We start from the raw sequence: 12,291 nt of genomic DNA, 5'->3' as shown, positions 1-12,291 counted from the left end.
TTGACATAGTGGCAAGTCAAGGAAATTAGCAGTCTTTAAAGTCCATCTGTTTTTTTGCTATTTCTGGCTGCTTTCCTTAGAAGAATTTCAGGTTTTGGCAGTATAATGAACAACATACTATTGTATTAGGGTATTTTTTTCTGTTAACTCCTCATTTTGTCTGTAGCCCTGAAGTGAAACAGTGTCAAGCATTTTGTTAGAGGCAAAACCTCGTATAAATGCTTTTTTAAAGAATTATAATGCTTTTCATTGCATATGTATTTTAACAATGAAGTGTTTTTTCCTGCTCCACTGCCTGCTCAAAAGGTCTCTTGTATTCCTCCTTTGGACGTTTGGCAAACTGCTGTCCTGAAGCTTCTGCCAAAGCTTTCTGGGGCAGCCGTACCCCAGACATAGGCAAGGCAGTCTGAACATCGCTGTCAGGAGAAAACACTGGGTTTATAACTCGACAGCATTAAATACAGCATCAGTAAGGCACTTTACATTGTTCAGTGGATGTTTATGTTAATTATACTATTAATCTCTCTTTGTGACACCATGGAGTCAAGTGAATATTGTTCTCGTATTATAGATAAAGAAGTGGAGCTCAAAACAAACGATTTATTGAAGGCTATGTTATCATTGGCTAGCAAAGCAGATAAGCAGAAAGTGGGAGTCCCTCTGTACTGTAAGTCCACTAGAGAGTGCTGTTTCCAGTTAAATACTACAGCCCTTATTTTTCATTAATAGGATGCATTCACAGGGCTTCTGGAGAGGGAGGGCAGGACAGAACAATTGGGGCATTAAGAGTAGTAGTTATTTATTATATCGGACTTGGCAGAAAGCAATGGAGAAGCATGTCCCTTCTCTCTGCCCATTGCTGGTTATCTAAAAATATTGTGAGATGGTGTTGTGATTTGCTTCTTAAGCGCATCATCTTTTAGATGAAGATAATACGCTTAATTTTCTGAAACTATTATATTTTAGTGGTAATAGCAGTTGTGCTGAGTATTCATTAGAAATGGTATCCTACAAAGAATAAGTAGGAGCATTATTTCTTCTCCCCAGTACGAATTTATGGAATTTATTTCTATAGCTGTTACATTCTCTAATAAGAAAAGTATGGCAAAGCACAGTATAGAATATAAATTAGTGAATGAGAACTTTGTAACTAACATTATATTTTAAATACCATTTTTTTAAACAGACAAAACATAAAAATAGTAGCATCTAAATATAAAGTTGGAAGCATCTTTTTTCCCTGTTTTTCTGAACTGTATTTTCAGAGCAACTGGGTTTCAAAGGCAGTTTTGTTTTCGGTTGTTTTTGTTCTGTTGTTCCCCCAAAACAAAGCCATTTGACCACATAAAATCAGATTCTTTCAGCAAATCTTTGCACAAAATATATGTATTTTTTTTCAAAAGGATTTAGACAGGCTTGTGCTGTATATCCTGGTTCTGTATATCTTCATAACGAGTACTTAAATGAGTGCCAGAGGCCTTTATTAGCATCATGGAAAAAATACAGAGTTTGCTCAGAATTAGCTTTTATGTAAAAGGGGGAGATTGAAAAATGTCAGTGGAGGAGGCTGACAAATGTCTGTGTTTTCATGCATAAGTAGTATTACAGTTTTCATATGGTATCTCATTTTGTTCTTTCTAATACCCGCGTCTTTTTCTTTAGTCACCTTTCCGCACCTTGCAGGTTCTGCTCCTTCGTGGTCTAGTCTTATGGACACCAGCAAACAGTGGGATTACTATGCACGAAGAGACAAGGATAGGGAACGTGAGAGAGAGCGATCCAGAGATCGGGATCGCGACCGGGACCGAGACAGAGATCGAGAACGTACCAGAGACAGAGAAAGGGACCGAGATCACAGTCCAACTCCAAGTGTCTTCAACAGGTTAGTGAAATGTCTTAAGCATGCTGCAACTGTGCTCAAAACCCTGTGTCTGTGTTAAACAGTGTGCTTCAACATTAAAATTTAGTGTTCAGCTGTATATTCCAAAGAGCTAGAGGGTGTGGCTTCCTCCCCTTCCCCCCTTTCTCTTGGAAACTACAATTAAATTCCTAAATGTAAACCAGAAGTGTAAAAACAACAGCATACATCCAAACTGGTCCTAGTGCTTTACAGGTCAAAGGTGTGATTTAAGCTCTGTGTATGAGTGAGATATCCAGCTCGCTTTGACATTGGTAGTTCTAGAAAAATCTGTAGAAGTACTAATGAATCCTCGTTGTCAATTCAGTGCTAAGAGCAATGCAGTGCAACATTTGACCTTAATTAATGGTGTTATTAGCTGCTAAAACGGTTAGTTTGGTCGTTAGCACTAGCTGGATAATTATCTGCCCTATCTTTTTGAAAACTATTATTGCAAGGTCAAGAACATTTTTCCATTTTCAGGCAGATGATGAAAATAATGGCAGATAACTTTATTCGGCTTTCAACTCTCTAATTGCTTTAAAAAAAAAAAGAAAAAAGAAAAAAGCTGCAATTCTTCTGTGGTTCATGTGCTCAAGTACAAAGCATTTATGTTGAGCTCACTGTGACTCCATAGAGCAGAGGTCTGTTGACTTTCCAGATTTATCTAAATTTACTTTGCTCATCATTTGCTAAGTATTTTGGGGTAAACATCCTGATGCTTTTCTCAGTGTTTTTTGTTAAGTTTCCCTTTTTGCAGAATATGTATGTTAGCTGTTAGGCGGATTGTTTTTACCGGTGATTTTGCGCTGTGGGGAATAAGAGCACCCAGAGTCAACATTACTTCAGTTGAGAGATGACATTTTTTCGCATGATGATTGTTAGCTGAAGACCTAAACTTGGTGCAAGACGAGGGATTTTCCATGTATGCTGATGTGGTGATGTCCTCTCCCGTGTGCATGTGCTGTGTTCCAGGGTCAGTTTCTGAGAACTCAAGACCAATCTAAACATCTGTTTCTCAGACAGCTTGATTGAAGGCCAGAAAGAAGCCTGGTCATTCAAGGGTGCTTGAAATGAACCTTAATAGCTTCCAGGCCTCGAGAAATCTCTGTGCTGCTGCCAGAGTTATCTGTAAAGGAGGGGGAAGAGCAGGCTTCAACTTTTTTATGTGACTAAATTATCCACCATCTGTAGCAAAGCTGTTGCCACATGGCTGTGTAAGAAAACAGGAGGCCCTTAACTAGTATAAGTTGGTTTGGGAGTCACAGAGATGGTGGGAGAAGCTTAAGACAGAACATGCAGATGCAGTGTTTTTCAAGAAGGTTTATTTTCAATTCTATGCACTTAAGAAAATAAAATTAAATGAGCTACAAGGAAGAGAATGTGGACTACTTTAGAGGCTGCACAGATGCATTACTTTTATTGAAATTCCCTTTGTTCAAACTTTGTTTAAGCAATACTGTGGTGGGATTTGGAGTAAGCATCATCTTTAGCTTTTTACTGCTCAGAAATTACTGCTTTCGATGTTTTGCGGCACTTCTTTTCCAGATAAATAGCCTGTATTTGTGCTATAGTACTTCTTAAAATGGTAAGAAAATGGGACCTTCAGCTCTCTTTATATTCTGTTCTACCTTTACCCAGCTATCCTCAGATGAAATCATGCATTTTTACTATGTATCTCAGTCTGCTTCCTTGAGAAGATGCCATTCTTTTTGGACTGTTGTCTCTTCTGCAAAGACTATGTTTTCTTTTTTAGTTTTGATAGTTTCAATTCAATTAGTTACCACTAAAAATGTAAACTTTGGAATTTGATTGATACGTTACCATTTTGTGGTTCTTCCTCAGCAATTTGAAAAACAAAACCAAACCACAACAACTGTATTTCTAAGTTCCTGGAACCCAATAGTCCCAAGCAACAGAGCAGATGTAGGGTCTGTCTGGCCAGAAAGCAGCTAACAGGAAAGGACTTGGTGTCCTGATGGACAGCAAATTGAACGGGACCTGGTGCTCCTTGTGCGATAATGGTCAAAATGCACTGAGCTGCATTAGAGTGTATCCCGCAGGTGGAGAATGCCGATATTCCCCTTTTATTTGGCACTTGATACAACGTGCAAAGTACTGTGCCCAGTCTTGGGACCCTCGGTAGGACAAAGAAGACATTGACAGACCAGAGAGTCCAGTGGAGGTCTGAAAGGGTGGTTAGGAGGGCTAAGGGCTTGGAGTTTATTTAGCTTGAAAGGAGAAGGATGAGGAGGGTTCTTAAAGGCTATTTTCAGCTACCTACTGGGCAGTTATAGAGAAGATAGAGCCAGGCTCTTTTTCAAGGTGCACAGAGAAAGGACAAGAGGCAATAGTTAAAAGTCACAGCAAGGGAAATTCCAATTACATGGAGGGAGGGAGGGAATAATCACAAAAAGAGTCATCAGCTGGTAAGAGAGATTGCAGGTAGAGGTCATGAAATCTCCAGCCTCAGAGATACTCAGAACTTTACTGAACAAGCTCCTGAGCACCTGACCAGATTTCTGAGTTAGCCCTGTGTTGAGGAGGCGTTAGCCTAAGTGACCTCCATGAAGTCCTGTCCAGCCTAAATCCTTCTGTTATTCTTTGTTGAAGGGGGTTTTGAATATATGGGAAAGATATCAGAAGTTAGGCATCTCTGCCAAAGTGAGATCTCCTGATTTGTGAAGTTAATAGCTTGTAGTCTGTTTTGAAAAAGTAACCAAAGGTGTAGAGAATGGAGATTTTATGGAACGGACTGGTTTTGGGCTTCTTTCCCAGGAGGACACAGGTCAAAGGTTGTAGTGCTCTCAAGGCTGTCCCTTGAAGGCTTTGATAACTGTAAGCCCAGATACAAAATGGGGAGGAGATCAGTGGTGTAACAGTGGGTACATAGCACTTATTCCTGTTCCTGAAAGCTCCCAACATACTGGACTTGGCAAACTGATTTTTTGCTTTACTTATAGAAAGGCTGTTTGTTTTCAGGCACGCTTACAAGCTGTCATGGTTCCTTAGCAATTTGCCAAAATAAGGTTTACAAAAAGGAGTATCAATATATATAGGATATATATATATATATAGAGAGAGAGAGGATATATATATAGATATAAAGGAGTATCAATAATATTTTTAAACTTTTCTAGAGTGTTTTAAAAAGTTGTGTAGCAGAGCAAATGCAGACAGCGAGTTAACGTTAAAGGTTTTGAATCTCAGCTTTGAAACCAAGCTGTAAGTCTACAAGTAGTAATCTAACTTCTTACAGCAAGCTCATCCAAAGGCAGCGTTAGACGTTCAAATTTTGACTTTTTAATTAGATACTGATCATCAAAGTGTTAGTTCTGGATAGGAATATCAGATATTGGGAGTAAACTATAGCTGAATTGGTGCTACCTTTTTCCTATCACTGCAAGGCTGCAGAAGTGTAAGGCTCCTAAAATTGTGATGACTAGAAGCACTTTTAAAGGGATGTTAGTACAGGAATCCCACCACTAACAAAAATTTTCAGTTGTTGTTCAAATTAGACTTTACCTTTTGATTGTAACTTTTGGTAGATTTCAGAACCTAATTTTAATTTGATTTTTAACTTTATAATTTTTTTTTATATCATAAAACAGCTTTGTAACTAGCCTTCACCAGGCACATGATGTCTTTATGGTGCTGCTTTATTACACATCATATTAAGACACGCTTCAAACATAGATCTAATGAAGACTGTCATTCTGAACCGCAAAACCAACTGCTGTGTGAGCTAGGCGAGTCTTCTCTTCGCTATGACTTGTCCTAGAAACTAGCAGCTGATATCAACCTTCATCTTTCTGTAACATTTGATAAGAAAACTCTTCTAATTGTTGCTTTTACCCTTTTCCCTGAAGCCTTGAGTTTGTTTCTCATGAGAAGAAATGCTCAGTAGAAAGGGACTTGGACTGTGTCTCCCCTACATGTCCCTCCTTCTCCTGAGAGTAGAGTAGAAACTTGAAGGTAAAACACTGGTTAAGGATTGATACAGATAGAAACAGGTTAAAGACATAAGACTTGAGTTTTCAGCATTGTAAGATTTGGGATTTATTTTCTCCCTTCTCCCCACCCCCAACTGCTTTAGTTTACCTGTCTGTGTTTTGGCCATCTCAGTGGAACAAGTGAATTTCCTTTCATACCCTGGGCTATAACCTAGGGTGCCTTAAGCTGGATGTGGAGTAGCATCATCGGAATTCATGTTCTGTGGCTGCACTGCCTTCATTTTTTATAAGTTGACATGTCTCTGTTGTAGGGTTTTTTTGTGGGAGAGACATGTTAGATTTAACATAGTCTTTTTAAAAAGTGTTTAATGAGGTTAAACTACACTTTTGTCTTGGGGGGGGACAATAGTTAAGAGAAATGATAGTGGCATGATGCCTGTGAGGGTGACTGAGCACTGCCGGAGAGGTCGCGGAGTCTCCATCCTTGGAGATATCCAAAAGCTCTCTGGACATGGTCCTGGGCAACTGTTGGTCCTGGTGGCCCTGCTTGAGCGGGTGTTTGGACCAGCGGACCTGCAGTCATGCCTTCCAACCCCAGCCAGTCTGGGATTCTGTGATCTGTCACAAATGTACTGTGTAGGATTTGATCAGCTTGCTCTCAGATCTGTAGTCATAAGTGCATTATAAAATCATATAAATATTATAAGAGTTTTATAACAATACAGGCACTACTCAATGCAGCCATATTGCTCAGTGACAAATCATAACTTTGAGTTCTTTAGTAATTTTCCTGATATTTTTTTTCCCCCTGTAGTTTTCCTGGTTTTGGTGTGTGAATATTTTTCGTGTCCCTTAGAAAAATAGGATTTTCTGTGGGGCGTTTGATGCTTCTCTACAGTATCTTAAATTGCTAATTTTTTAAATTTGCTTCATGATATAATCGTACAAAGCGTCATAGAAAGACTAGTGCTCTTGCATGAGGCATTCACGCTTTTCTGAGTTTTCATGCCTAGCCGTAATAATCGCTGATGTAATGTTTTCATTTGGGAAATGGCCACAGGATCCAAGTTATGGCAGGTAAAACTGTTTTGATCCAAGTTCTCACTGCTCCAGGAGTGAGAAATCTCCCTGGGCTTGAGCTGTTCTCCTTGTGTGACCTGTCTGCTCTCTTCTGCTGCTGTCGGGGTCCTCAGGAAGAGTCTTTCCTTTATGGCAACTGTTGGCAAAGAAAGCATGAAACACTTGGCTTCTGTCAGCTTAATAGTATCTGAATTGTTATTTGTTTTAATTCCTGCCTCTGAAAACCTGGTCACATTGTGTCTTTCTGTAGGACTTGGTAGGGATCTTCCAAACTATGGTTACAAAGACTTCATGTGATACATAAATAGTTACAGTAAATTCATTTGTATATAACTTTCATTGTCAATTGAAACTGGACGCTATATCTGGGTAGTATTTTCTTGGTAGAGAATTGATTAAACGAGCATGCCTTTTTAAGCTATGCTAATACAGCATTTGAGTGGTGTTGGCTAACTATAGACACTGCTCTAATTTTCTTTTTTTTTTTTTTTTTTTTAATTTCACTAAGCTCTTAGAACTGCCCTTTTCATTAAGTCAAAATAGGAAAATACATTCATAAGTAAAGCTTTTAAATTCTTGTATAGCCTGTAATATTTAGGGGGTTTTACCAGCATTGTGGCAGGGCAGCACTTGTGGTAATAAACTTTAATGTGGCACTGTTGTATTCTCCTTTCCTTCCATTTTTATTGTACAATCCTCTTTCAAAATTACATTTAACCACAGAAGTCTAGTGTTTAAAGTGAAGAGCTTAATGTCCTTATAGCATGTGTTGTGGATCTCATTTAGAAACCCAGAAGCAACACTGAGTTTTTCTGTCATTTATATCTTGAGAATGTGTAGGAATGTCTTTTTTTTTTTTTTTTTAATATATATACTGCTTTCCTGAAAATATCATCTTTTTTTAATCAGTGACGAAGAACGATACAGATACAGAGACTATGCAGAAAGAGGCTATGACCGCCATAGAACAAGTAGAGAGAAAGAAGACAGACACAGAGACAGGAGACACAGAGAGAAAGAAGAGACTAGACACAAGTCATCTCGAAGGTTTGATTTTTTTTTTTTTTTTTAATAGGATATGAAAGACTTGAACAGTTTAAAAAAATAAAGTAAATTTTTGAAAGAACCCCAAACAAACTGGAGTTTTGTGGAAAGACTGTAAACACTTAGCTGTACTACTTGGAACAAGTCTGCCACATAAAATGTGGTCAGACAAAAAGTGATGTTGGCCCCAGGTAACTTCATATTGAATAATGCATGTGACAGTCTTAGGTAGTGAACAGGAATTATGAATTTGGGGAAAGAAGGGTAGAAATGGTAGGTCAGAAAGAAATGGAGTAAAGCTGACATTCAGCAGCATTGACGTAAGAGCTCAACAGTGATTCTTAGTAAGTAAAATAATCCTTGTGGTCACTTGATAGAAATTGTTCAACTTGATTCTTTTGAAGTTAGAAATAAAGGTTAAGTCCAGGGAACGGGGTCAATAAACCATTAAGGGATGCCCATAGGGACACGACATTATTAAAAGTATTGCTATTAGAACATGAGTTACAAATGTAAAAAAAAAAATCATTCCAGTTTCCCAACAAAAAGTACAGGATGGGTGGATGTATGTACCATGCCATGAAAAATTAAATTCTGTGCTGACATCCAAATACTACCTGGGTCGGAACAGGAGCAGGTGCCAGTTTTCAAATACGAATGCAAAGGGCTGGTTTTTTGGTCCTCTGTTAATTAAGTGGGGCCTGAAGTGTCGTGCAATTGTTTGAGGTACTTTTTTTTTTTCTCTCTCTCTATTTAGTAACAGCAGACGTCGTCACGACAGTGAAGAAGGGGACAGCCACAGAAGGCACAAACACAAAAAATCCAAAAGAAGCAAAGAAGGAAAAGAAGCCAGCGGTGAACCTGCTCCTGAACAGGAAAACACTGAAGCTGCCCCCGCAGAATAGGCCTGTGTGATTTTTGCCTACTTGCGTATATATTAGTGCCAGAAATAGATGACTATAAATCTTGTTATTTTTCTGGGTATTAAAATAATTTGCTCTTAATCTTGTTCTGTTAGTTTGAAATCAAAAGTTACTTTGTTTTTTTTGAAAATAAAAGAATGAATTTTTCATGTTAAGATTTCTGGACTGACTTTGTCTTTTAAGAAGCAGCAAGAAGACGTCTTACAGCTAGAGGCTTATGCGCTTAGAATATACCTAGGGCTTAAATTCTTTGTATTAAATTGTCTCCTTTTTTCATAAGCCAGTGGGAAGGTCATTGCTTTACTGACTTTAGAAACAATGTGCATTCACTTTATTATATACCACCATCTGGAACAGCGTGGGTTTAGTATAGCTTTTGGAGTTCATATTTGAAAAGGTCATCCTTTACTACAGGGACAGGCAGGAATTGCAGACTCTTCAAGAACCTTGTACTAAGGTGAAACGAAAAAAAAATTAGAAAATCTGGGAAAGGTGCTGATTGTTCTTAGTCTGGTGGAACACTGAGTGCTGTGATCATACACTTGGTAATTGTGTCTGGTTTGTGTGGGTGCATATGGGTGAGCTGAGCTGGATAATCACCCCTGCTGCTTTTCAGTGGCTTAAGAGAAAGTTCATTTTAGCCTTCGTTCTAGGGGAACAGCTGTCCTTAACATGCTAAAGATTAACAAGCATATCCTCCTCCCATTGCCAACTTGTGAGGAAAAAAAAAAAAAAAAAGACTTTGAAACATGGGTAATTTGCAGAGAAAGGCAAACAACTATTTTAAGAAAAATATAAGACCATCACCAGTTTCAGATTTACTCCATCCATCCAGAACAGTATCGAGTGCAGTTGGCACGGCAGTCCTGCAAACGTAGTGCCCTGTCAGGGTGCTATTTAGAAGACTTAACTGATGGTATTAGCAGGGTGCAGTGTACTTCCTTATAAACAATAATTCTATATAAAAATCCTACATTTAATAGCATTAATCAAAACATAGCAGGGAAACGAGGTCATTTGGTTTTGGATGAAAATAATGTCTGTACAAGTACACAGTTACAGTTATTTTTAATTATTTTAGAAATTTAATTCACAGTTTTACAGACTAACAAACAGTACTTGAAAGTCTTGAAAATACCAGCTTCATGCTGACCATGAAAAATACACATAATCAAAGTGCTATTATTGTGTTGGATAAAAACCTTCACCTGATTTTTGCAACTAGAAAAATTGCAAGAAATTTTTCCAGAAGTTATTCAAGGATTTCTTTCTGTAAATTAAAATAAAGTAGGTGAGTAGGAGCTGCTGCTCCTTAAATTTCATTATTATTATTAAATGCATTAAATATATATATATTTATAAAAAAAAACAACAAAAAAATCTTAAGAACACGGGGAAGGAAAGACTTAAGTCTGTAGCTTAAATCACTCTGATTTTTCTGACGAGTGTCCTTGCTTTGCCTAAACTTGACTTTTCTTGACATGCAGGTTGAAATTTCACAAACCTTTTCTTTATAAACACATACTTCACCCCCCAAAAAAGCAAAGAAAGACTGATGTTCCTTTTTTTTTTTTTTTTTCCTGCTTTAAATTACGTGTTATACTCTCCATATTTTATAAAAAAGTGCCAGGCCAGGACACGATTGTGAGAGTAATTTTTCCTTTCAGTTCTTTGAGCATCCTTGCCAAGCAGGTGTGCATCATTCCCGATGTGTTCCTGCCGTTGACGGCAAGGAGGATGTCGCCGCATCTGAAAAACCAAAGGCAAAGATGGGAGAACAATTAAACAAGGTGACTTCTTACCTTAAACACTTGCAAATGCCAAAGCGCGTCCTGTGAGGAAGGCGTAGAAATGAGTTTTACTATTCCTTCTCTGGCTAACCATGGTTCATGAGTAAGGGAATAAAGCAGGTGAAAATACTTTGCTTGTTTTTTTCATATTTTCTTTTTCTTACAACTTTATAATTAATTAGACATATTTGAAAGAAAATAAGATGTAGTTCTTTCAGGTGGGAATGATCCGTGCTCTGAACAAACTGTGTTTTAAGACTACTTAATTGATTTAAGTTTGCTCCATAATTCTGCATTTACCGTCTTAAGTTGTATTGGTGTTTGCAGGGAAGGTGGGTAGGTGGGTGGGGGTTTTTTTTGGGCTGGGGATGTGGGAAAGCTGCTGTGTGCTGGCACATACTATGCCGGAGATCAAACTGATTTATCTTTGTACTTATTCATGTACTAGTGATTGCTAGACATCTGAAAATATTCTACTATGAAGGCAAATCTATGAAAGTTCAGGACGCTCATGTCCTATTGCCAGGTCTGTCAGAGTTCTGGATCAGTGAGTCCTTTCCCCCCCCCAACACTGTCTCCATGGAAACTTGTTTAGGAAAAAACCCCAATGAACTAGATGAAAGACTTACTTAAATGCTACTTTTCATTAGATAGTTATCATTACCTAATTCTGCCATCATTATATGCTGGTGTTCCCGCAACGATGGATTTGATGAAGAATGGTTTGTTCCCAGTATGTTCTTCATAACCTCCTACGATGCTGAAGCCAAGACTTCCAGATGTGTTTCTTCGTAATACTATTTCTTTGCAGCTGTACAAATACCTGAAACAAACCAGTCTTATTAAATGTCTTGCAGTTAACTTTAGGTTCTGGTGAATCCTTAATGATGAATCTGCCTCTTCCTACACCCGTAGAGTGTTTTGAAGACCCAAAATAGCACTGAAGTTCCACTGCAGTAGACACCTACGCTTCCCTCCTGGCTTTTTGTACTGCCGCTTTCCACAACCGCTTATCTTAAAACTACTAGGTTAATCTTGGGGTTAAAATATTAAATAAATTGCTTCATAGAGTAAAAATTAATGGAAATGATCCAGTTGCAATTGAAAGTGATGGAGAAAAAACACTTAAGTGAGACTGGATTTAATATTTGTAAACCATTATTCTAGAGGTGGTTTTATCTGCCTTGTACAGTCCAGTGACTTATTACTGTGGTGCATGTCAAAGCTAAATAATTTCAGGGACAATGAAAAGAGCCAGAATTCCCAAAAATCACAGAGATGACCAGTGGAAGAAGGGACCCTGAGCTTTTCTTGTCAAGGAACGTGGTAAGTCGCAGCATGGAATGGGAGAGAATCCTGTCCGTGTCCTTCAGTGCTTGGGAGTGCTGAGGCTGCTGTCAAGAGGACACCTTGTCCTCGCTATAACCATTAACGCAGTATTTTATGGTAAGAGAGCTGAAATCTGCCTCTTCCTCTGCCCTTTACATTTATTTTATGATACTGGAAGTTAATGCTGAGTCAAATCTTAGCTGAAAGAAGGACTAGGGAAAGGCCAGAGTAGTAAGGTCGTTAGACTCCTACGCATTGCCTGTTGCTCTGAGCAC

The 12,291-nt window shown here is 38.3% G+C and overlaps 2 protein-coding genes across 13 annotated transcripts in view; one reads left to right on the top strand and one right to left on the bottom strand.

The window, feature by feature from the left end:
* FIP1L1 (factor interacting with PAPOLA and CPSF1) overlaps positions 1-9,052 on the top strand; it is a 44,537-nt gene extending 35,485 nt beyond the window's left edge. For 5 of the 10 annotated variants that reach the window (XM_054203204.1, XM_054203197.1, XM_054203200.1 and 2 more), the window contains 4 exons: positions 572-667; positions 1,663-1,882; positions 7,840-7,977; positions 8,732-9,052. In XM_054203204.1, coding sequence (XP_054059179.1) covers positions 572-667; positions 1,663-1,882; positions 7,840-7,977; positions 8,732-8,879 — 602 coding nt within the window. In that variant the 3' untranslated portion in view covers positions 8,880-9,052. The remainder of the gene's footprint in view (positions 1-571; positions 668-1,662; positions 1,883-7,839; positions 7,978-8,731) is intronic. The other 5 variants (XM_054203201.1, XM_054203205.1, XM_054203203.1 and 2 more) reach the window with 3 other exon arrangements.
* A 1,242-nt stretch (positions 9,053-10,294) lies between these two features.
* LNX1 (ligand of numb-protein X 1) overlaps positions 10,295-12,291 on the bottom strand; it is a 116,729-nt gene continuing 114,732 nt past the window's right edge. For all 3 annotated transcript variants that reach the window (XM_054203192.1, XM_054203194.1, XM_054203193.1), the window contains 2 exons: positions 11,352-11,510; positions 10,295-10,646 (listed from right to left, as the gene is read on the bottom strand). In XM_054203192.1, coding sequence (XP_054059167.1) covers positions 10,511-10,646; positions 11,352-11,510 — 295 coding nt within the window. In that variant the 3' untranslated portion in view covers positions 10,295-10,510. The remainder of the gene's footprint in view (positions 10,647-11,351; positions 11,511-12,291) is intronic.

Source organism: Rissa tridactyla, chromosome 5, assembly GCF_028500815.1.
Source record: "Rissa tridactyla isolate bRisTri1 chromosome 5, bRisTri1.patW.cur.20221130, whole genome shotgun sequence".
Taxonomy (NCBI): domain Eukaryota; kingdom Metazoa; phylum Chordata; class Aves; order Charadriiformes; family Laridae; genus Rissa; species Rissa tridactyla.
The sequence above is the reverse complement of the archived record's forward strand: the minus strand, read 5'-3'. Positions and strand labels throughout refer to the sequence as shown.